Source organism: Athene cunicularia, assembly GCF_003259725.1.
Source record: "Athene cunicularia isolate RWA chromosome 7 unlocalized genomic scaffold, athCun1 chr7_part1, whole genome shotgun sequence".
NCBI classification, from domain to species: domain Eukaryota; kingdom Metazoa; phylum Chordata; class Aves; order Strigiformes; family Strigidae; genus Athene; species Athene cunicularia.
In genome coordinates this window covers 3,925,013-3,948,966 of record NW_020799107.1, presented here as the reverse complement: position 1 = coordinate 3,948,966, position 23,954 = coordinate 3,925,013, and the positions used below count along the sequence as shown (strand labels likewise).

Sequence of the window (23,954 nt, the reverse complement as noted above, 5' to 3'; positions counted from 1 at the left end):
CCCGGGGGGCACTTGTGTCCCCTCTCCCGCGGGCGGCAGAGTAATGGCTTTCCTGCCCCTCCAGGTACCTGCTCTGCGCCTCCGGCGACTTCGTGAAGATGTACAGCGTGGCGACCGAAAAGACTCTGCGCGTCATGGGGGGCCACGCCGACCTGGTGACGGGCATCCAGCTCAACCCCCACAACCACATGCAGGTTTGGGGGGGGCGAAGTCGGGGTGGGGGGTGCTCCTGCCCCCTCGGCCGGGCTTCGGTGCCTCCGCGGGGCTTGTCACGGTGTTCGGGGCTTGGCTGGAATCTGAGAACGAGCTGTAAGCGATTATAGCGTTAAGATACTGTTTCTCCAAAATCTTCCGGGAAGGGTAAACCTTATATCCGTTTTCTCCAAATAAAAATGTGAAACTTCATGGGGATTACACTTGTTGAATGAAACGTCAGCAAAATGGGAATATCTACAAAACTTCTGGGTTTTTATGATTGAAGAGGGAGAAGCATGTAACAAAATGAGCAAAGCTTACTGTGCTCGGTGTTTGCCCCTCTCTGTCGGCTGATACAGATGCAGATTTGACTAAATAACTTTAATTTGCCCAGTGGCTCTCTGTCTGCCGGCAGCATGCTTTCCCGATTCACTGACACTCCTGCTCTGGCTTTCAGTTTGCTCGGGTTTTTTTGGTGCCTTAAGCAAGAATTATTTTGTGTCTAAACAAGAATTATTTGCGAAGAAGTATGGCATCTGCATGTCATCTATGAAAAACCTGATCCAAATGTTAATACATGTTTACATAATGGACATTTGCATGCTCTGTTAGTCTCAAGTGATTAAACACGAATACCTGTTGTTTCTTTCACACTTCATGAAAACGTATGTTTCAAGCTAGAATAGTAGTGTTGTATTTCTGTGTCACTTTCTTCAAAGGCAGCACAGAGCTGCTCTGCATCCTGTATTTCTGGTGATTCAGCCACTGGGAGTCAAAGTTTCAATGATCAACTTTTAAACTGTGATTTTATGTAAAAGCTGGCTTTGATATATTACTCCTAAATAACTGGACTTTTTTTTTTTTTCCTTAGCTCTATTCTTCCTCTCTTGATGGCAGCATTAAGCTGTGGGACTTCATGGATGGGATACTCATTAAAGTATGTTGAGTTATTTCTGTTGAGTAAATGTCAAAATTTTTCTTGACCTATTGATGGTAGAATGAGGATTTCTGCAGCTAATACAAATGAGCACAAATCAGTGAGATGTGTTGTTCTGATATCAACACAGCCTGAAAACCATCTATTTATGGCAGTAATTGAATATTGCAATTGATACTTGTGTCAATGCAGAATCTTTTGGGGGAAAAAGATGGGATATGTACTAATGTGCTAACTTGGCTACTCACTGCAGTTCAGAGTCCAGTGTAGCTCTTTAGGAGTGTGCTGCAGTTTGTGGTATGCCAATAGGAATTAGTATGGTGGCTTGAAAATGTGGACTGTTAACTGTCCTGTTGCTCCTGTTTTCTTCTAGAGACACTTTTCCTATAGGCGGGTGTACTAGGGGTAAAGTACCTTCAGGTTTTTAGTAAACCTGATGTCTCGTATTTTATTAGTACTGTCTTAACAATCACATTAGTCCTTGATAGACTAAAGGTCTTTTTATTTGTCTTAGAATTGAGAATTTTAATTAATACATTAAGGTTTCTTTAAAGCAAATGTGTTTTCCTTATTGTAAAAACTTAGCATTATTCACTGTTGAAAACCATATGCAAAAGTGTAATGATTGTTGACCTCCTTTTCCCTTTTTATTGTTTTTGGGTTTTTTTTAGACTTTCACTGTAGGATCCAAACTCCTGGCGCTGTACACACCTGATAGTTTTGAGGACTCTGTGTTTGTTGTAATTCCGAAGAGTGGTGAAAGAGGTACTGTATGATTAGCATCATCCTTGTCATCTAAGTTGTTTTGTTTCTAAGCTGCTGTCATGTCAGTGAACAGTGTGCTGCAAGAACATGCTTTAATATATTAATTTTGAAAATATCTCCTGAGTCCTATGACAGATGTGTGCATTCCCGTATTTTGTACCTTTTTTCTGTTTTCTATGACATCTGTTTTTTTAGTATTTGTCTAGAATAGTGGTTAGCTTCACTTCTGAAGCATATACTGTGTGTATTTGGTGTTGCAGATGCAATAAATATTTTAGTGCTTACCATGGTACAGGGTATGCTACAGTACTTGAGACTTGAGCAGTATTGACTTAAATATACTTGTCCTATTTTACAGCATGCCTAGATATGTTTTCCTTGCCTTTTGACTGAAATGTAGCTTGACTTTACTCTTGCTGTATTGCTACCAATGTCACTTGAGAGCAAGAGCAAATATTATGCAGCTTTGCTTGGTTTCTGCTTACAGTTGCACTGGCATCCGCTATCTAGTCTTCAGTCTTCAATACTATTGTTTGAATCAAAATACCTGAAATTTTTTTTTTTTTTTGAAAAGTATTACAGATTTTTTTAAAACTTAAAAATATTTGAAGGTACTAACATGTTTTGATGTAGAAGGGGTGTAAATCCCTTTGTAAGGAGTGTACATAAACTTGTTCATAAAAGCGTTTTGATAACAGATTTTTTTTTGTTTGGTCAGATACATTCCAACTGGTCTCAGTTAAGCTGACAAAAGCTGCAGGCCAAGATCTGGAAGCCAAGGAACTGTCAGTCATTTTGGATGATGTGGATGCGTCACCGAAGTGTATTGCATTTGGAAGAGAAGTATATTCACTTTTTGGTTTTTCTTTTCTGTTGTGTATTGCTTGGGTGTCTTTTTTTTTTCCTCTCAAATGAACTATATGCTGTTCTTGCTTTTATACAGGCACAGCAGCACTCAAACAAAACTGAAAGTAAATGAATCTGTGCAAGACCTATGCATTTTTTTTATTTAAAAAAAACCCAAAACCTTCCACTATTTAATGTGAAAAATATTTACTTAACATCAGTTTTATTTTACAGTCTACAATTTTAAGTACTTTGTGGTGAAACATGATTTTATTTTTTTTCACGTGTAAGAGCATAATCTGTATGTTCTTAAGTTGCTATTTTACTATAACAGAGTGAATATGTGGCATCAGTGAAGGAGGTCAATCTCCAAGTTTATTTTTTCAAACAGAAACAGTTGAACAGGTAAGTGAAAATGTATTGATTCGATCTGATATATCATAAATGTTTGTTAACTGGTGATGTGTGTGCACATTATTTTTATATTTGTCAGCAACCATTTGGTTTTATGCTAGAGGAGACGTAGGCACTATATAAGAAGCTTCCTATAGAGGCAGACAGTGAGGTGCTGCAGTGGCATTGGCAGCTTATCTTTTCAGCTCAGGCATGTATTTTTTCAGGTAAGTGCTTAGGCTGATGCTGGGCAGAAACAAATGACAGTTTGGTCAGGGCCAAGACAGGGGCAGAGGGAGGAAGGGATCATGGAAGAAGAGAGAAAGAAAGAGGGAAGAATCTTTCAGCTTGACTGAAGGCAAAGAACTAATGAAACAAAGTGAAAAATAAGTCTGTCGCTATTTTTTGGAAAGTGCACACATAACTGTAACAACTTGGAAATGTTTAATTTTGCTAGTCAGAATTGGTTTTAGCTGATTCTTAGCTGCATTAGCTAAGTGCATTAGCTGATTCTTTTGAAGTTGGGTTTTTTTTAAAAAAAGGTATGCATATGATGAAACATACTTTCTTAACTTTTGAAGGTTTTCTGTAAGTGCAGCGAAGACAAAAAGTGGAAACAATCACTTCATGTGCATAGCATGCCATCCTACGGAGGATTGTATTGCAACTGGCCATGCTGATGGAAAGATTCGCCTCTGGTATGCATATTTGGATTCAACTGTGTGCCCCATACACTGATGTGACCACAGGAATTAAGTGAGACCTGAGTAAAGCAGTCTAATTTGTCCTTAGCATTGCCATTTTCAGAAGTCAGAATGAGCAAAGAATGGCAGGCCCTGTGAAGCTGCAGTGCTGACATTGACTTCAGGGTACAGCTTCAGTTTAATGTTAAATGGGAGAATACTCTGGTTAAGCTATACTCCACCATTCTAAACTGTAATTGAAAAAGGTAGTGCAGGAGCAGCTGAAGTAACTCTTTATGGGCGAGTAGAGTCCTAGGGAGGGCACACGTGTGAAACTCCATGGTCAAGAATGATATGCTTTCCGAGTTGCTCAGTATGTCTAGGATGCTTGGTGTGCACCATGGAGGTGCCATAAACCAGCTACTGCGGTTCCTTCCCTCCCTTTGCACCACTTGAGCATACAAGAAACTCTAGTCTAGAAATTGAAAGGATGGTATACTTGATTCAATTCAATATTTCCTTTCAGTAGCTCTGTTGCTGATGTTGTTTAAAGAACGGTTCTATTCCTCCCCACATAGGAGGAATTTCCACCACAAGAAAGAGTACACATTTTCCACACTGCACTGGCATCATGATACCGTCATGGATCTAGCTTTTTCTCTACAGGGTAAGTTTTAAAAAAAAATAAATTTAAAAAAAATAAAAAAACCCAAACAAAACCCTGAGAGTTGCTGTGGGGAGGGAAAAATCAATATAAGCTCAAGTTTGTCCACTCTAGTAACAAATTAATTTCTGGAACTTTAAATATGTCCAGGAAGGAGCTAAAACAAAAATAGAAGCATTTTTTATTTTTTTATTTATTTTGATTGGCGTTCATAATGTCAAATACCTACCTTCTGTGGTAGAATGTAAAATCTAACCCCTCCTCTCTCCTCTTTTCCCCCACATCCACTCTCCTTCCTCACCCCCCTTTCATCAGTAATACTGATGAGTTCTTGCCAGAGTCTTATTTGCATGTAGAAAATACAAGCCAGTCTTGTCAGAGCTCAAACCTAGTGGCGGAAATACAGTTAACTTTTTTCTGATCTGAACTGTTCTCCTTAGGATATTTATTACTGCAAAGTAACTTCTGATAGGAGAACAGTTCAGCTACGTTCTCATCTGATTCAGAAAGTATGGGATCTACTGCTCCCAAAGCATTGTTTAAATTTTACTGTAGGCACAAATTCTTGTTACTTAATCCAAGTTTCTATAGCAATTTAACATGGGAGAACGAGAAACATATCTCTGTTGCCCAGGCTAGATAGGAGGAATAATTGCATTGTACGTGACAGTTTAAGAAAGGTTTTTGAGAAGTTTATGTTTTTCATTGTAAACGTGTATGCTAATGATACTTTCTTTAAGCAAAACCTATAACTGTGTTTTTTATTACCGGAAAAGGAACCAGCTTGCTGAGTGGTGGAGTTGAATCTGTTATAGTTCTGTGGCGCAATGAATCGGAGCGTCAGAGGGATTTCCTTCCTCGCTTGGGATCTGCTATTGAGTACATCTCTGTGTCACCTGATGGCACGCTCTGTTGCACCTTGCATACTGACAACAGTAAGCTAAAATATATTTTAAGTATCACTTAATGCAGAATGGAATGCAAATCTGTATGAGCTTTTTTATTAATTTCAGATGAATTAACTAGATACTATGTGAGTACAATACTGATTTGAAAAAACATGCTTGAAGTGATCTCTTGTTTTTTCATTAGTTCTGTGAATTTGTCTGGTGACTGCTGCAACTTGGCTTTCCACCTTGATGTAGGGTGTCATAAATTGAGAAAAGATACACTTACGGAATTAAGTGCAGTTGGTTAAGGTCCCTTCCCAACCGTGAGATGTTGTTAGATTGCAGAAGCCTTTTGCAAGACTTTATCTGCTTTTCCTTTCAGGAATTACAATAATCAACAGCAACCTAAGATTTTCCAGAAGTATTCAAGGGCTGATCAAAAGTAAGTGCAATAAAATTTATCTTACACTTAGAGAGCTGAATGTGTCACTTCACATCTTGGGTCATTCGTCATCTGATTTTTATTTCCAGGTACAAATGTTAAGACTGGTCTAGTGGTTGATCCTAGAACCAAAGCTTTGGTCCTGAATGGAGAGCCCGGTCACTTGCAGTTCTATTGTCTCCAGAGTGACCAACAGCTGTTCAGTGTAAGTTGGATGGGCTTGTACTAAAACTTATTCAGTCAAGTTATGCATCAATTTATTTGAAGATGAAATATGGCAAACAGGAAAAAAAAAAGCAGTAGCTATACCGTGAGACAGATTCCAAGCTGAAACGTTTCTGACTATCACAAATTTCTTTTACTTGTTAAGCATAGCTAAATGTTGATAGCTAAATAAATACTTCAAAACAGTGTGCTGCTCCTGTTAATTGTCAAAATTTTTTTTTCCTCTTTTCTACACTTAGTGTTATTGTGGAATTAATATATATATATATATATATATATATATAATATATATATATGCCCTAATTCTGCCTTCCCCATGTAGGTTTTTTTACATCACAGCCCACTCAGTTCTAATTGGTGCTTTCAGAACTTCCTTTCTCCATGGTTTTATGAATATCATCTCTAAATCTACACTTCTGAAAATTTCATTTTGGCCTTGTTGTTTTGCAGTTGGATATTGTGCAACGACAGTATATTCATCAGTCAGGCTTAAACCAAACTGACTTGGTAAAAGTTGCGTTTAGTGCACAAGGAGAGTGGTTGGCAACAGTAGAAGAGAGAGAAGAAGTAACTGACCCTGAGCTGCAGTTGAAGCTGTGGTTCTATGATGAAGAAACACAAAGGTAAGGATAATAGAGCTGGATTTCTAGGAGTCAAAATCTAAAGTATCACACAAATATCTCCATAGGCTTTGTCTTGCAAAGGCAGTTTTTCCAGATCAACTAGTAAAACTCTAGGGAAGACCCTGGGGAGAGTTTACCATGCATGCTACATGTCTGAAACAACACAGAGTTGAAGCAAACACAGATTGGAAATAATTGCTCTGAATCTAATTTGCTTATATTAATCAAACAGGCTGTTCTAACCGTGGGACTTAAATTCACATATTTACTTAGTATTAAAAATCATGGACTTGACAGAATGGTTCTATAGCTTGTTCAGTTTTCCCACCTCTCTCTAATCCATCATCAATTAGTTAGGCCTTCTCACATACAGAAGATTATGACTTTATGGGGTTTTTTTTTTTCCTTTAGCTAACATGCCTCTGGTTCATACACTTTCCCCAGTTTTCTTACTTACCAAAAAATTACTTTGACCGTAAATTGTTATTAAGAATCAAAGCAAAATAAACTAATTTGTGTAGTAGCTATGTGACTGATTTTCTAAGCACTGGAAAGACTGCCCAGAGTTCAGGCTGAATATTTGAGTGATGCTTGTTTAGTGATAATCCTTTCTCAGTGCTGGGCTACAGTCTATCTCTTGCTGTATGGAAGTGATTAGGGAAGCCTGCTCTGTAAATGCAATACCATTCAGCTATCTAATTAGACATTTATTGGATTCCTCTTCTCCCTTCCATCATCTTTAAACTGAAATCTTCCCTAAATTCCAAATGAAATAAAATGGCAAATTTCTGTTTTGTTTCCCTATAGCTTTAAGCTGAATACTAGAATAAGTATGCCCCATGAGGACCACATAACAGACATGTGCTTTCGTTACATGGATGAAGTGGAAGACGAATCTCTGATACTGGTAACAACTGGCAGCGACTGTGTGTTTAAAGTCTGGGTGATGGTAGAAGACACTGATCCAGAAGGCAAGTATGGTCAAAAAGTGACTTACTCTTACATGCCACCTTATAACATGCTGTAGGAATTCAGACCCTAACTTCATCTTTTGAGAACTAGGCCCTCAAGTCTCATGCATGTATCTTTCTGCTGTTGTATGGAGTATTCTGCTCTCCTGAGCATCCTCTGTGATGGACTTCTCTCATAGCTTTGCAGTATCATGGATTGATATGGAGGTTCCTGAAACAGCAAAGCCCTTGCTGAGCCTGATGCAGAAAGGAATGGCAGCCTGTGTTGTTTGTTTAAAGTATTTGTGGTCATGATTTTTCCATGCTGGGAAAATGGATTTTTGTCATTCCTTTGGGTAGTCTCTTTGAGACTTCTGCTTGAGGGAGCAGGATGCAGAAGTGTGCTACTCTGTTTTAGCTGACTTAATGTAAAATAGTAACACTTTGCCATTCTGCAGCTCTGTGACTTCAGAGTTCATTTTTTTGAACATCCTTCCTTCCCGTTAAATATTTGAACATCCTAGAATGGATTTTTGGGATCCATTTCTAAGATACTTAAGCAGCCAAATTTCTTCTCTCAAAATGCGTCCTGTTGTTCACTTGTTTCAAACAGAATATGTGAGGGTTGTGTATTACCCTGTATGCCTTTGGATGTGAAATACAAATGCTTCTCAATTTCCTTTTACTTAATTGTCATGATAGTGCCAGGCACACTTAAATGAGCTGGAACTTTACTGCCACTTGGGTGTCTTATCTTTTCATATTCCCAAATAGATGTGGTGGTGGTCTTGCTGAACTGCTTAGCAGTTTGGTGTGTGTTTTCTTAGGCAGGTGAGAACATGTTCAGAAGTACTTTTGAACTACTAAGGTTTCCATTTAGCAAACTTACTTTGCCAAATTGACTTTATCCAAGCTATTTGCTCCTCAACAGTGGCTGCTCATGAGACGAAAAACAAAAGCTTGTCTTGATTTTTTTGTAGGATTTATGCATATATTTACGTAATAACTCCCTCAATGGTATCTGAAAGAGGGGGTTTTTTGTTTCTAGTTTGTAAGTGATTCTAAGCCTAGAGTGTAACTTAATTTAATGAGCAGATACTTCGATCTTGAGTACAGTGTGGGCTGGAGATAAAACCTAATGGGGTCTGTTTCCTTCAACAGTATGTTTTTGTATCTGCTGACTGGCCTCATCAGGGGCTTTTTGTGTGTATTTGTTTTGGTTTTTCAGTGACTGTAGAGTTGTTTCATGGCACGTGTAAAACTACAGATTAGTGCTGACTTCTGCAGTGTATATGCCCAGCAGGGGCAGCATAGGAATGCTCAGGTAGAAAGTTTCAACATGCTGCAGCTCCTGTGCAGCAAATATTAACAAACTAATCAGTTCATAAGTAGAATACACTGGCGTGTTTTTATTTGCAGCAGATCTCTCACTGTGCCTTTAGATGGTGCCATGCACTCTAAAGTGGTGAATAGTTTCTGGGTTTTTTTACAGACGGGTCTTTTAATCATCAACTCATAGCCATTATATAAAGGATATCTTAGCATAGGGTGAGCTTATTTTCCTTTCTTTACTCATGCTACTCACACATTAAAAAAGCATACTGTATGAATTTTATACTGGGAAATGTAGGTTATGTGGTAAGTACATCGCTTTGCTTCTGTTTGTTGTACAGTAATTATCAACAATAGGAAAGGCATCCCATCTGAATGCGCTGGCAGGCTAACCAATGTGAGGAAGCATGGTGATAGGTCACTGTGATCCTCCAGCTTTACATAAGTAAACCATGAGCCTTGTTGGACTCGTGTTCAGATTTTTAGTAATGCTTGTGTTCTTGCTACAGTTTTAAAAGAACAGTATGTTTCAGAACATTAAATATTAAATCTACTTCAGCATCTTTTTTCTTTTATCTAACATCTGCCTGTTTGAGAGCAAGTTAATGTAGTTCGCAAAGTTAACATGAATATTGTACCATGTCAATCTGGATTCACTGCTCAAATGCAAAACTGAGGAAAAATGGAAAACCTACTAGATTATGTTTTCTGTACTAGAACAGGGAAGATTCTCCATACTCCTCAAAAATGTAAGCCTTCTGAAACAAAATTATCTTGTTCTTGAACCTATTTTGTAGCCCTGATACTTGAATTCTTCTTTCTTCATGTACAGACTCGAATTAACTAGCTTGTTTATTCAACGCAGCACAGCAAAGTGTGAGCTGGAGCTGTGACTTTGTAGGCAGCTACCACAACTACCAAGCTACTAACTGCTGTTTCTCAGAAGATGGCTCTTTGCTTGCTGTTAGCTTTGAAGAAACTGTCACTGTATGGGACTCACTTACTTGGGATCTTAAGTGTACATTTTGCTATTCTCCTGGAAAAATAAGGTACGTTTTTCATCTCTTTTTGTCTAGAACTCTTGGAACAGAAAGAATCAATTCATAGTAGTCCAGGTCCTTGTGTATATTCATATGAGCATTGAATTTAACAGTCTTAAGTTCATATATAGAAAAGACTCTAACATGGCTTTTAGGTGGTTGGTAACTTACTGGTAAAAATAGTAAGATCAAGCTTTGCAGTCTCACCTTCTTACTTGCTTATGACTCCTGTATCATACTCAAATAGGTATCATTGGGCACGCAGCAGTGTGTTAATAAGCTTTCTCATTTTTCCTCATTAATCTAGGGATGACTCTATTGAAAAAGTATAAATGTAAGAAGCTTGTTCTTTATTCATGTATACAAATAGAAATTATATCAATAAACCATAAAAGCATATTGGCCGTTATCTGTATTATATATATCCTGATCCTTTCTAACCTCTGCTGGTAAATCCACGTTTGCCTGACAGACTGTCCCAGCGTGCTCCATTGTGTGCTGTCATGATAAAAAGACATCCTGAAGGTCTAGATACTGTTCTGTTGTTTAAGGGTAATGAGGGATAGTATAAGTCAATGGTAGAGATAAAGTTAAGTTAAGAGACTCGAATTATAGGACAGCCTTAATATTGAGCTTCGTGGACTGTGCAAATATACAGCAGTTTCTCATCCAGGTAAAGTATCTTTTTTTCTTATGATAATATTGGAAAAAAAAATAGGGCAATAGGTGACCTCACTGGTTCATCTACTTTAATCTCTGTGCCAGATCTCTGTATCTAAACAGTTGCTGAAACAGGAAGATGCTACAAACCTACTGTGGCATTCTCCTTCAGTACTAAGGTTTTTCTAACTGCTTCTCAAAGTCATTACTGCAGCAATGTTACAGGTGTTTCATATACCCACTTCCAGGAAACACCTAAAAGGGAAAGCAAAAATTATATGGTCACAATGTTTTTTTAAAGACTTTGACACAGAGAATCAGAAAGATAAGAGACTTCTCATTTCCATGTTTTTATGTATATGTTTGTAAGGCTTTCTTTTGTGTGATTGAGTCAGTTCTGTTTATACTGGTCATCTAAGATTAGAAATTCAGAAACAAAAAATTGGTGTGCAGGAAAACAGTGGGAGACGTGTAAGCCACATCTTTACTATATCTATAGAGAAGACTTCTCTTGACAGCTTCGTACAGTGGCAAGTTTTTTTCCAGGCCAGCTTCTCCTTTTGTAGCCTTTACTATATGCTATATTAAAAGGAAATAAATTACTCTAGGACTAAATTAAATGATGGTATTAATTGCATAACTTCAAAAGTCTGTGTTTGAATAGAGACATTCCATCCCTTACTAGATTTTTTTGAACATGTGCTATAGCATTAGAAATCAAAAGGCTGTTCTATTATTCTCAAGCAAGAGAATGAGACATTAAAATAGGTGAAAGCAAATCATACACTTTCCTCAACTGGAGCAGCCTATGAGAATAACCTTTTTCTTTACTACTCTCTAGTGCTTAGAGCAATAGTAGGAAATCTTTAAATATGTAATTTATTTTCCAGTCCCAGTGTCAACACTTACTTACATGTTTAACTTATTTAAGAGCTTAAAATCACTCCTTGAAATCAGAATGTTGTAGGAACATGTAATCCTTGTAGACTTACAAATACTTCTAAATCTCCCAGACCTACCTGTCTGGTGGTTATGTGTGAAGTTTCATGCCTCTAGAAGTGAAAGCAAAAAAGAAATACTTCTGATATTTAAATATCAGAAAGAAATTTTAACTGAATCTTTTTGACTTGTGAATCATTACTTCATAGAGAAACAAAGATGAAACCTGAAGGTCACTAACTTGTTTTGAATTTTCACTTCTGTAGGAACATCTGCTTTGGGAGACTAACATGTTCCAAGTACCTTATTGGTGCCACTGATCATGGCTTTCTGTGTTGCTGGAACCTGCTCACTTGTGCATGTAAGATCAGCTTAGATGTGTGCTAGAGTGGTAACATTTAATGCTTGAATTTACTGTGAAACCTTAAAATAACTTTGGTTTGATTGCATATTGACCCACTACTAAATGTCCTGTGGAAATGTAATGACTTTCATGCTTCAGTCAAGATAATATTCCATCCAGCGTGCTTCATGTGCAGAGTAAAGTCTAAGTTAAATGACCAATAACATAGTAATAGCTAGTATTTCCTACATTTGTGTAGAAGTTAACAGTATTTGTGTATTTATATTCATATAAGTTAGTGAAGCTGCATGCCTCTTCCAGAGGTTAAGGCCCTTTTGTTTGGCAAAGTAGTGGGATAGAACTGAATGCTGCCTTTTCATGTCTGGCTGTTACTGTGTTTGCTTTTCAGTGGAATGGAGTGCCTACCTCAACGTCATAGTTCTACAACCTGATCCTCTTTCAGAACATATTGCTGCTATCTCATGGCTCTCGAAAGACTCCAGCTGTAAGTACAAAGGCTTCTTTGACAAGTAATAGTCAGTGGAATTTAAAACTGTGAAAATATAATTTCTAGAACAGGTTTTCTTAGAATTCAGCCCCATGAAACCATAAGACAGACTGGAGTATGTGTTTGCACCTGTGGAAAACTGAGCCATGTCTGACAGCAGCAGTCAAGTAAACCATGTTGGCTCCGCATCTTTTCTGCCAGCAGTTAGTTTCTGGTACAGAATATACCACAGGATTAACCATGTGCTCTGGGTGAGAGTCTTGAATGTTCTTGACCCACACCTGTAAATGCAAAACTGTGGTTGAATTGTGCAGCTACATTTTAGTGTTTTGACCGTAAGTTATGATTACTCTCTCTAGAGCTACAGAAACATTGATTTCCAAGTATGTTCTCTGGGTTGGAATACTATGAAAGGTACCTTTTCTTATGCAGTAAGGTTATCCAGTTATAATTCCTGCCAACGAGTGCTTAAAGGCAATCATGTCCAGCCCTCACTGGCTATGATACATAGGGCCTTGACAGTTATCCAGGAAAGGAAGAATTTCATGATTTAAAGAGAAGACATTTTTGGTTTTGCAGTGTTTGTGTTTAAACCAAATGAGCCACGGCCAATCTATATCCAGAGAAACTTTTGTAAAGAAAAGATTCAGCTTGCTGCCTTCGTTCCAAGAGAAGAACCTGAAACTGTTGGCTCAGCGAAATACCTCTGGCTAAGAAGATCCCAACTATTTTTTCTTACGGCTACACAAGTAAGAAAATAGTGATTGGCAGGTGGTTCCTGGAGAAAAAGTATTTTTCTGAATGTGAATTGATACAAATTCAGAGTTCTGCTCTTGAGTGTAAGAGGTTTTTTGTGATTTCAAGGCAGCATAAACCATGCTTTGTTCTTTATTAAAAGCTTTTAAATGCCAAAACAGTTGAAGTTTAAAATTAATTATTTACTGGTTTTCTACTGCTAGTAATTTCTGCTGCCTCATAGAAGAAATTAGATGATTTGGGAACATGGCCTATGCTGCCTAACTTAAGCATGTAGCAGCTGTATTATTGCCGATTATCCAGGTGTTTCATATGATACTCGGGGGGGGTAGGCAGTGTGTGTGTTTTCCCAGAAAGTCTATATAGTCTATAGCTATATAAAAGTCTAGGTCCATTCCTGCTTCCTTTCAGTTTGTTTACCAAATCAAGAGGAAGAAATATGTTTGCCTCTTCCACTTGACTGACAAAATCTTTTGGGCCAGTTGGAAGCTTCTATAGGCAAGGTATGGAAATATGGAAAGCAGTTTCACATATTATAACTCTGCTGCATTGTTCTGTATTTTAGGAGCTAATAACGCTTAGCATGAAGTCTCTAGAAGAAAGGCTTACACCGTCGAGCAAACAGGTACCTCTTACAGCAGTTCTGACAGATGTACAGAGCACTTCTGTTGGTTAGTTTGTCAGATTCAAATTCCCTTCTGTCATGAAAATGCACACCAGATTCCTGGAGTCATAGGCACTTAGTTGCAAGGGCAGCTTCTTTTTTGATGGAATTGCTGTTTGTAAAAACCCTTAAAAAAAAAAAAAAAAAAAAAGTAAGTTACTGCCTCCTTTTTCTCATTTACCCTGCACGAAAAAAAGTTATACTTTTCTAAAAGGATTCAGGCTACATAAATGAAGCAAAACCACTTGATATTTGAATAAGCTCTTTCTTTATCTTGGTTTCTGTAATACTTGGAACCTTGAGTGTGGTCTGAGCTGTGCTCTCTGAGGATGAACGGTTGTCAGTCAGTTGTCATCAGTGAGAAGGAATTTCAGAATTACATTCCAGTATGTACTTCTGTGGAGAAGTAGTCTGGGAAATTTGATTTTTTTCAAATTCCTGTTGAAGTTTCATACCCACTGAACAGAATAAAACTAGCACTGATTGATCCGGTTGGTTAGATAAAACAGATAGAAATAGAAGTTAATGTCTTTCTGATACATTCCCGCTGGATTTTGTAGTTATAAGAAATCAGTTTTTTTGGAGGCTGGGGGAATAATTTGTTGCTAAGGTTAAGGTATATGAATCTAGGAATATGCCAGAAGGGAACTTGCCTGGTTTTGCTTTCAGTTACATAATTAAATCACTTGGCAGATGATGCTGGGGTATAAATGATCTTTTAGTCATGTGGCATCTAGAAGCCATACTTAGTTTTTCAGGAACACACACACCAACTTTTGTATTTGGCTGTTAATTGGTACATCAACCAGCTAAAATCTGTTCTTGAATCCAGATCCTGGAGAGTTTTACTACCTCTGTTTAGGATTCTATCAGGATGCCTGACAGAGAATGAGTACAAACAGCTGTATGATTCAGTTGAGTTAAACTTGAGTGTAGAGTTTTGTCACCTAGGTTAATTTTGAATTTTGGTAACTCAAAATGAGATAGAACTTAGATTTGTGACACTAAAACTTAAAACTTTCACCTTTTTCAAGCTGGCAGTAGAAGAAAGTCTTCCTGTGACGCCATTTAGCTTGCTATTGGGGAAGCACAGACATCATCAATCACAAGAGGATATAGACCTTGGAAAACTAGTTGTTTGTAATAAGCCTGAGCAAGATTCACCTGCTGTCAAAGAGGTAGGAGTAATTACAGTAAGTGTACAAACAAAATCATGATAAACAAACTCTTTCATAAAGCTTGTTTTATTTTTTTCAGCTTTTGCACACTCCAGCACATGTTTTGCCATCTGCTTCCTTCCTCTGTCCAGTATTTATTAATTCATTGCTCATCTCCAAAGAGAACACAAGGTAAGAGGAGTTGAAGAACTCTGTAGTTACTGAAATTATTTTAAAGTATGTACATCTTTGTTTAAAGTGTAAAAGCAGTTTTCCAACGCTTCATTCTTCTATTGATGTAAGTTAGTAGAACACTTCATTGAGGCAAGATTTTATTTTTTAAAAAAAAAAAAAAAAATCAAAACACAACAAACCTCGAGTTTTTGGAGGAATGTGGACTGGCTGTTAAGTCTGGCTCTTTTGTTGCTGTCACTTTTGCTGTTAAACATAATATGCTGGTATGCAAAATGTTGCCTTTGGTACTCAAATGTTCTTCATGAATTTAACTTTGTTCCAGGGATTACTGGTTTTAGTGGTATTTTTGCATGTCAGATTCTCAACTTTTTTGATGTATGATGACTTTCTGCATAATTCTTGGCTTCAGTTCCTAGATACACCAAGAATTTAGTCCTTAAATTTAATCTTAACAGTTTGTTTAGAACTCAAATTTCATTCCTAAATAAGCCACAAAATATGAGTGTGTACTGTGAACACCATTAGCTAAGATGGCTTTAAAATGCATTAATCCCAATTTAATGGAATATTTTGATAGGTACTTAAAATGTGTTGTAGCTTGCCCCTCTGAGACTGATATATGCTGCTAGCAAATACATGCCGGCACAGGGCTTTTGACTGTGGGCCTGTATTAGGATTAATATTGTCACACTGAAGCCAATTAAATGCTTGTATTTTTTTTGTGCAATCTATTCATTAAATTGTTTTAAAACAACTGCCAAGCCAGAGATGATAATGTGTCATTGGTATCAGCTGCCATTCTGAATTTGCAAAGGCTGGCGAGAGGATGCTTTACACTGCCAGGCTTTACCCAGAAGAAAACACCAGTTTGAGTAGTCTTTGCATGTGCATTATGTGATCAGTTCTGCTGGCTTTCTTACTAGATGACAAGTAAGTCTTTTTGCCACATCAACAAAACACTGGCAGAAATCTAATACAAGGAGTATGTAGAAACTACATGTAGTTTCAGTACTGAAGAATTTGGGAGTTCAGTGGACTGTGTAAATATTTGCCCATGTAGAGCTTGTACTTTGATACTGGTAATAGGTATGACTCTGCACTGAGTTACATACAAGGACTGTAGAACTGGACTCAAAGAATATATCACTGTATAGGTTAATTTTCTTACTAATGTTAAATCATTAATATTACATTTTTATTTTCCTTGGCAATATAATACATGTGTTTGACCATTTACATTGTGAGTGATAAATAGCTTGTATTTATGTAGTTGAACAGATGTTTTTTTAGCAGACCAGTACTGTTCTGCCATGTAAGTCATTCCTAATGAGATCCAAAACATTTGTACAGCAGACATTTGAGTTAATTTTTGGAAGTGTGCTTTCTACTTCAGCACAGGTTTAATTCAAGTCAGAAGGGAGCAGCCATTTTAAGCACCTCCCTATGTTTAAAAAAACAAACCAAACTTTTTCTAGTAACAATCTAGGTACTGTAGCAGTTCTTAAGACAAAGTGACCTTTTTCAGATTTGAAAAAGAAGAATTGCCTTCTTGAATATTGTTACATCTACCAGTGTATCCCCGTGCTTCTAATCCTGTAGGAGTGTGAGATTATAATTTTTTACATAATTCTGATCTGCCTGTTCTGACATTATTATAGTTGGAGAAAGAAAGAAAATTATTTTTAGTTTACTTAAAACAGAGGACAGCTATTTGAAAAATGGCTTGTAATTGAGATGGCAGGAGTAGTAGTCTGTAAGTAGCCTGAGATTAAAAAATAAATCCAGTGTACACTTTGATATTTGCATGATAATTACCTCTCTCCTATGCTATGCAATACTATAGTATGTGAAAGTACCCATTAATTTCATTAATTGGATTGCTTTCAATCATCTTCCTATTACAGTGCTGAAGAAGTTGCTGATGAAGTAGAAATGGAAAGTGAAAAATCAGAAGATGATTCAGATGAGGAAAGAGATGTTACTGAAATGGAACAAGAAGATACAAGTCCTATGGAATTATTAGGAGAGATTACATGTAAACTGTCTAAATCCCAGGAAAAAGAGCTACGGAAACTAAGAAAAATGGACTACAGTTGGATATCAGCTTTCTAAACAGACATTTTGTGGGGGTTTTTTATACTGTAAAATGAAGCTTTGTGGATTAAATATTCTTAAAAAAAAATCTTTCAAATCCTTTGGCCATAAATTTTAGCAGCCTTTATCTCAATGAGAAAAGAGAACTAGGAGGGAGGGATTAGTTTTGAAAAGTTGGTTCTGCTCCTAGTTTATTACTGACTCTCTGTGACCTTAGAAAACATTTAACCTGTGGGTTGTTTTTTCCCCTTGCAGGTGTATTTAAAAGGCTAATAGCAAAACTGAGTTCATTATCTGACACTTGCTCAGTTAGCAAAGTGACAACTAAGCTGCTGAAAATTTCCCCCACTGCAGCTGGGCTACTACCGCCAAAGTAACAGCAGCAAACAGTTAGTAAAACTACATAATTCACGATTTGGTAGGGGAAATTGGGATAGGTCTGAGTAGTGCTCTACACAGGTAAGAACCAAATCTGCTCCTTAGAAGTTCCTCTCTAGCTCTTGAGCCAGAGGACAAATGGTTTAATCTGCCTGATTCTAGAATACAGGTATCTTACCTGTTTGCTGGTGGAGTGCAGAGATTGCTAGGCATAGGGTATATATGTGTTTCAGAGCATAATTAAACCCTTTACAAATATCAAGAACACTACACCATGTAGATGAAAATGTATGTTTTCCTGACAACCAGCTTAGTAGGCCTCTTGTGCAACAACTATAGTTTCTATATATCACACACATACATCAGGGGGTATGGTTTGAAGCAGTAAATGTGAAGACGTAAAGTGAATAGTGTCTCCTGTGGTGTTGCAGTATGAGGGCAAGCTGGTGAAAATTTTGCAGGTCACTAAAAGCTCTGAAGAAACAATATTTTGCTAAAAACACTCAGATTTAAAAACAGTGGAAAAAAGAATGATGAATCAACTCTTGTCTGTGAAAGCTCTGCTGTCCCTATTTTGCTCCTGCTTTGAAAACAAAGCAGGTCTCTTTCCTCCTTCCCCTTTTCTAACACCGTAGATTGGAAGGCAATTTGTGGTAACACTTTACTTCTGGGGGGCATATCTCTACAAGAGGCTAAAACCTGCGTACTCTCATCCATTACAGAAAACAGTGAAATTTGGTCTGAAGCATCAAGGAAAGCACCTCAATGATTTTGCTGGAAGGTTTATTTCTCACTTTTTAACATTAATGCATATGTTTGTTTGTAGTAAGCAGTGATGGCTGTTGACATGCAGGCACATCAGCCATCCTTCACCTCTGTATTAATGATTGATGCCTGTTCTAGCATTACCTGGAAGGTGACAGAGCAATGACTTCACCTGTATAGTCAGCAGTGTGGTACATTGTTGGGGCTGCTAGTGTGAGGGGTGAGTACTCTGCTCTGAAATCAGTTTTGTTAAGAGGACGAACTTGAGAAGCCCCTTTTAGCATGCTAGTAACTAAGTATTGCTATTTCTCAAACTTACAGGGAGATGAGAAGGAAAACACAGTAACACTGTCATAACTACAGCTAGTTTTCTGCTTTTGTATTTTTTTTCCCTTTTTATAACAGCTCGTTTAGATAATCTTCTGATTATACACAGCTGGAAAGAAAAATCACAGCTTCCCAAATATTATGCAATTTTTATTTCCATCCCTCTTATCTACAGATCTTGAACTGGTACAGCCTCTTCAGAACCTTGGACCCAATAGATTTATTTTTTTTTTTCTTAAATGAAAAGTTTGAACAGAACAAATAGGGAAAACATGTTAAGACACAAACTGGCAAATGACAGGTTTTGAAAATTCAGAGGTTTCATAAAATAGAAAGTAGAGAAAAAAAAATATTAGGAAACAGATTTTGACACACACCTCTTAAAACTTGTACTATACTAGGAAAGACTGAGGTTTTCTGTTTTTTCTTAAATATCAGACTTCAGCTCTGAAAAACAAGTGTGGGTTAAGTAGAGAGATCTATATGCCTATTTTAAATACACTGTCTGCATTAAAGCCTGGTATTGTGTTACTGTGTCAGCAACCCTTAAGTGTGGCTTTAAAGGTAAGAAAATCTCAGTACTTGTTAATTTTTTTTTTTTAAACTTCACATGTTCTTGTGAAAGTGTTTTACTGGTAAATAACCAGGTATGAAGAAGAGACAATTTAGATGCAGTTTAATTTTGTGTTCAGACAGTAGAGCAGTGTGTTAGGAATCTTCATCAAGAAAAGATAGTTAATTATGTTTTCTAACCTTCACCTTTACTAAATTTGTTTTGCTTTGCACAATAGATTGAATGTACTGGGATGACAAAAAGAGTCGTCCTCACTTTGTAGTTTTCTGTGTATGTTTTTTTTTCTACTCAAGGAAGAAATACATTTCTGGTTAGAGTTTTATTATACTTAGGCACATTCTGGCCCACCTTTTTGAAAATGTCTTCTGAAAGAGTTTGCAATTACAACAATGAAGAATTCTGGAGGGAAAACTGCAACTCATCTGTCTGCGCCTGCTCTGGGATGCTTTATTTTTAGAACAGTTGTTTTCTGCTGTTCCTCTATTATTATTTTTTTCTGCTGTTCCTCTATTATTATTTTTTTCTGCTGTTCCTCTATTATTATTTTTTTCTGCTGTTCCTCTATTATTATTTTTTTCTGCTATTATTATTTTTTTCTGCTGTTCCTCTATTATTATTTTTTTTTAAAAATCTTGGCCAGGGAAGTTCTCTATATTTACTGCAATGCCCTAAGTCAAATCCTAATTTGATTTTTTTGGTTTCTGCTTCTTCCTTATAAAGGCTTTATAAGGATTTTTTTTTCGTCACAAAGATTTGATACAAAAGACCATAGAGAAAGAGATTGAACTTAATCTCGTGATTCCAGTTACCTGATAAATACAACAGGTAATAAAATACCTCTGCAGTCAGTGTTCAATAACTACGGGTGCCCCGTGCATCACCACAGAACAGCAATTTTCACAGAAGCAGCCACAGCTTTAAGCTGAGGGACAAAGGACAGACCATGCAAGGGGGGCAGGAGCCTAGAAGGGGAATTGCTTACTTTCCAAATTTTCCACTCTGACAAGTGGTCAGATAAACATAGGAACCTGAAACTTCAGCAGCTATGGAAAGCATTATAAAAAATGGATAGGCAAGGCCTTATGAAGTACATCATGGCAATGGGATTTGACTGAGATGCTGTTTCCCTGTGACACTGCTCAGGTGCTGCTCTAAACACCAAGGAGGGATGACCAGTAATTTTAACCCACTGGTTCCAGCTAAGAGTTCCACAGAGACTGAAAATCATCAGTACGTTGTGGCCCCAGACTGGTTACTACCTAAACAGCAGCTCCAAAACAGGCCCTGGTCCTTGGTGGGCGGACTTGGCAGGGAAGGCTACATTAAAGGCTGGTATTACTCAACAGCATTGGTTTATTTTTTCAGTTGTTAAGAACAGTGGAAAAAAGTAAGAACCATAAATTGTGCAGTGGTTTAGGATCACCTGGATCTTTGTATTTCATAGGTATTTCTGCCTAACAATCTCTTGGTTGTCTAACCTTGGGGGAGCCTTCAAGATATCAATCTGCCAAATGCCAGTTGGCAGTGAGACTTGTAAAGCACATGGCAACAGCCAGATTTAGAATCATTAGAGAAGAGGACAGAGGAGAACAACTTGAAATATAGCTCAGGGACACTTCAGTAGACCTTCTAATCCACGTTCTTGCCCTGAAGCAGAGTAACTGAGATATACTTATTCCTGACAGATACTTGTCTAATTTGCAAACCTCTGATAAAATTCATGCTAGGATCTATGTGATTTCTTCAATGCTTACTTATTTGACAGTCAGTTTTTCTTAAAAAAGTATCTTTCCTGCAAAATTTCTATTTTTCCATGTTTGTTGTAAACTTCTTTGATAATAATATTTAGGAATAAATGAAAGCATGCTACTCTTTCCTTTAAACAAAAAACCTCCTCTAACATTTCATTTTTGTTTTTCTCTAGGCCCTTAGAAGCATCACAATTATCCTCCAGACCTTTGGGCTAATTGCTTATAGGTCAGTTATAGTTCTAATTTATTATAACTTCAAGGACAGATCTTGTCAGGGTCATTTAACACTGATAAATGTTTCTGAATAGTCCTAAAGGCTGTTCTTTCTCTGTTCTGGCTTATATTCCTTGTTGATAACCTTCAGTATCTGCCACAGTCTTTCTTGGTGACAGCAGAAGCAAAGGAAGCAATTTATATCTCAGCTAACGCCATGGCATTACACAGCAAACACTGCTTCAGATACAGAATCTCTGCAGGACACCATTCTCCAGGGATACCCCATTCGGATTGAATGGTGCGGGCACTAGTTTTGGCCTCTATGCAAAATTTCTAAGTAGTAGATTATAATTATGTAAACTGGAATTTAGCCAGGGCAGCAGGGTCACTCTAAGGTTGCAGAAGACATTTAAATAATAGTCTGAACAGTTTAGGATTTTAACTGCTTTACTAACTTAGCACATAAAGAGCAGAACTTGCACAACAGAGTATCTCCACAAGAAGAAATCATTATCAGATGGCAGAAATCATGAATGAAATTTGTGTTACTCTAAAGAAACTCAGTATGAAATCCTGACTTAGAAATCATTGACAAAGCACCCTTTTGACTTTATAGTCCAGGGTTACAAAGACATATACTCAACAAGATAAAGTATTAAATCTTAAGATGCTACAAATATAAATCTCAAAGTATAAATCCTAAACTGCTATACAGTATTCTGAGTGGTATGTTTGATTTGAAAGTGAAAGTAGTCCAAGCTACTTAGAAAGAACAACTTCTTAATATTGTTCATAACATTTGATCTGGTCACCTGGGATATGTAGAAGGCTGAGGTACTCAACTTTTTTGCCTCAGACTTCACTGACAAGTGCTCCAGCCACACCAACCAAGATGCAGAAGGCAAAGGTGGGGATCTTGGAGAAGGGAGAACCACCCACTGTAGGAGAAGATCAGGTTGAAGACCATCGAAGGAACCTGAACGTGCACAAGTCCATGGGACCTGATGAGATGCATCCACAGGTCCTGAGGGAAGTGGCTCAATTACTCTCCATCATATTTGAGAAGTCATGGCAGTCCAGTGAAGTTCCCACTGACTGGAAAAGGGGAAACATAACCCTCACTTTTAAAAAGAGAAAAACAGAAAACTCAGGTTAGTCAGTAACAACAGGCCACTCAGTTCCCACCTCTGTGCCCAGCAAGACGATGGAGTGGATCCTCCTGGAAGCTGTGCTAGGGCACATGGAAAATAAGGAGGTGACTGGTGACAGCCAACATGGCTTCACTAAGGGCAAATTGTGCCTGACAAATTTGGTGGCCTTCTACAATGGGGCTACAGTGCTGGTGGGTAAGGGAAGAGCAACTGGCATCATCTACCTGGACTTGTGCAAAGCATTTGAAACTGTCCAAGACACCATCCTTGTCTCTAAACTGGAGACACATAGATGTGATATGTAGACTGCTCGGTAGATAAGGAATTGGCTGGATGGTCACATCCAAAGAGTTGCAGTCAATGGCTCAATGTCCAAGGGGAGAGTGGTGACGAGTGGCATCCTCAGGGGTCAGTGTTGGGACCAGCACTGGTTTTTTAACATCTTTCTTTGAGGACATGAACAGTGGGATTCAGTGCACCCTCAGCAAGTTGTGTGATGCGGTCAATACACTGGAGGGAAGGGATGTGCCATCGAGAGGGACCTGGACAGGCTGGAGAGGTGGGACCAGGCAAACCTCATGGAGTTCAATGAGGCCAAGGGCAAGATCCTGCACAAACTATGAGCCAGCAATGTGCGCTCACAGCCCAGAAAGCCAACTGTGTCCTGGGCTGCACAAAAAGAAGTGTGGCCAGCAGGGCAAGGGAGGGGATTCTCCCGCTCTACTCTGCTCTTGTGAGACCCCCCCTGCAGTGCTGTGTCCAGCTCTGGGGGCACCAACATGAGAGGAACATGGACCTGCTCGAGTGGGTCCAGAGGAGGCCACAAAGATGCTCAGGGGCTGGAGCACCTCCCCTGTGAGGACAGGCTGAGAGAGTTGGGGTGTTCAGCCTGGAGAAGAGAAGGCTCCAGGGAGACCTTACAGCGGCCTTCCAGTGCTGAAAGGGGCTACAGGAAAGGTGGGGCGGGACTCTGCATCAGAGAGTGAAGGGTCAGGATGAGGGGTAACAGTTTTAGACTGACAGAGGGTAGATCTAGATTAGATGTAATGAAGAAATTCTTTGAGGGCAGTGAGACACTGGCAGAGGTTACCCAGAGCAGCTGTGGCTGCCCCCTCCCTGGCAGTGTTCCAGGCCAGGTTGGACGGGGCTGTGAGCAACCTGGGCTGGTGGAAGGTGTCCCTGCCTGTGGCAGGGGGGTGGAGCTAGATGATCTTTAAGGTCCCTTCTAACCCAAACCATTCTATGATAATACACCAGATGAAGTCCTTTAGGTAAATAACAATGTGGCTGTAAGGAAGAGTTATCACACAGCTCTGGGAACGTGCATATCAGCAGTTTCTGAGATTGCAAGTTTCTCAAATGCTTTGAATACGTAAGCAGCCACCAAGTAAAGAAACATTCTCACCTTTCAGCTAACATCCACTGCTCGCTTCTGCATCACCTTTGCCAACACAAGCTGTCATTATGGCCTTTGTGGGGAACTAGGCTGGG

General features: G+C 38.3%; 1 protein-coding gene across 1 annotated transcript; it reads left to right on the top strand.

Annotated features, from left to right (window-relative positions):
* Positions 1 to 17: 17 nt before the first annotated feature.
* On the top strand, positions 18 to 17,490 carry WDR75 (WD repeat domain 75). The gene is made up of 20 exons (XM_026852954.1): positions 18 to 194; positions 1,067 to 1,132; positions 1,804 to 1,897; positions 2,616 to 2,740; positions 3,078 to 3,148; positions 3,718 to 3,834; positions 4,398 to 4,486; positions 5,260 to 5,418; positions 5,756 to 5,815; positions 5,905 to 6,020; positions 6,491 to 6,663; positions 7,471 to 7,634; positions 9,811 to 9,994; positions 11,851 to 11,945; positions 12,337 to 12,432; positions 13,015 to 13,184; positions 13,757 to 13,816; positions 14,890 to 15,033; positions 15,113 to 15,204; positions 17,112 to 17,490. Exons 1-20 carry the CDS (start codon positions 99 to 101, stop codon positions 17,317 to 17,319), a joined length of 2,379 nt encoding a protein of 792 aa, XP_026708755.1. The 5' UTR covers positions 18 to 98; the 3' UTR covers positions 17,320 to 17,490.
* The last annotated feature ends 6,464 nt before the right edge of the window (positions 17,491 to 23,954 follow it).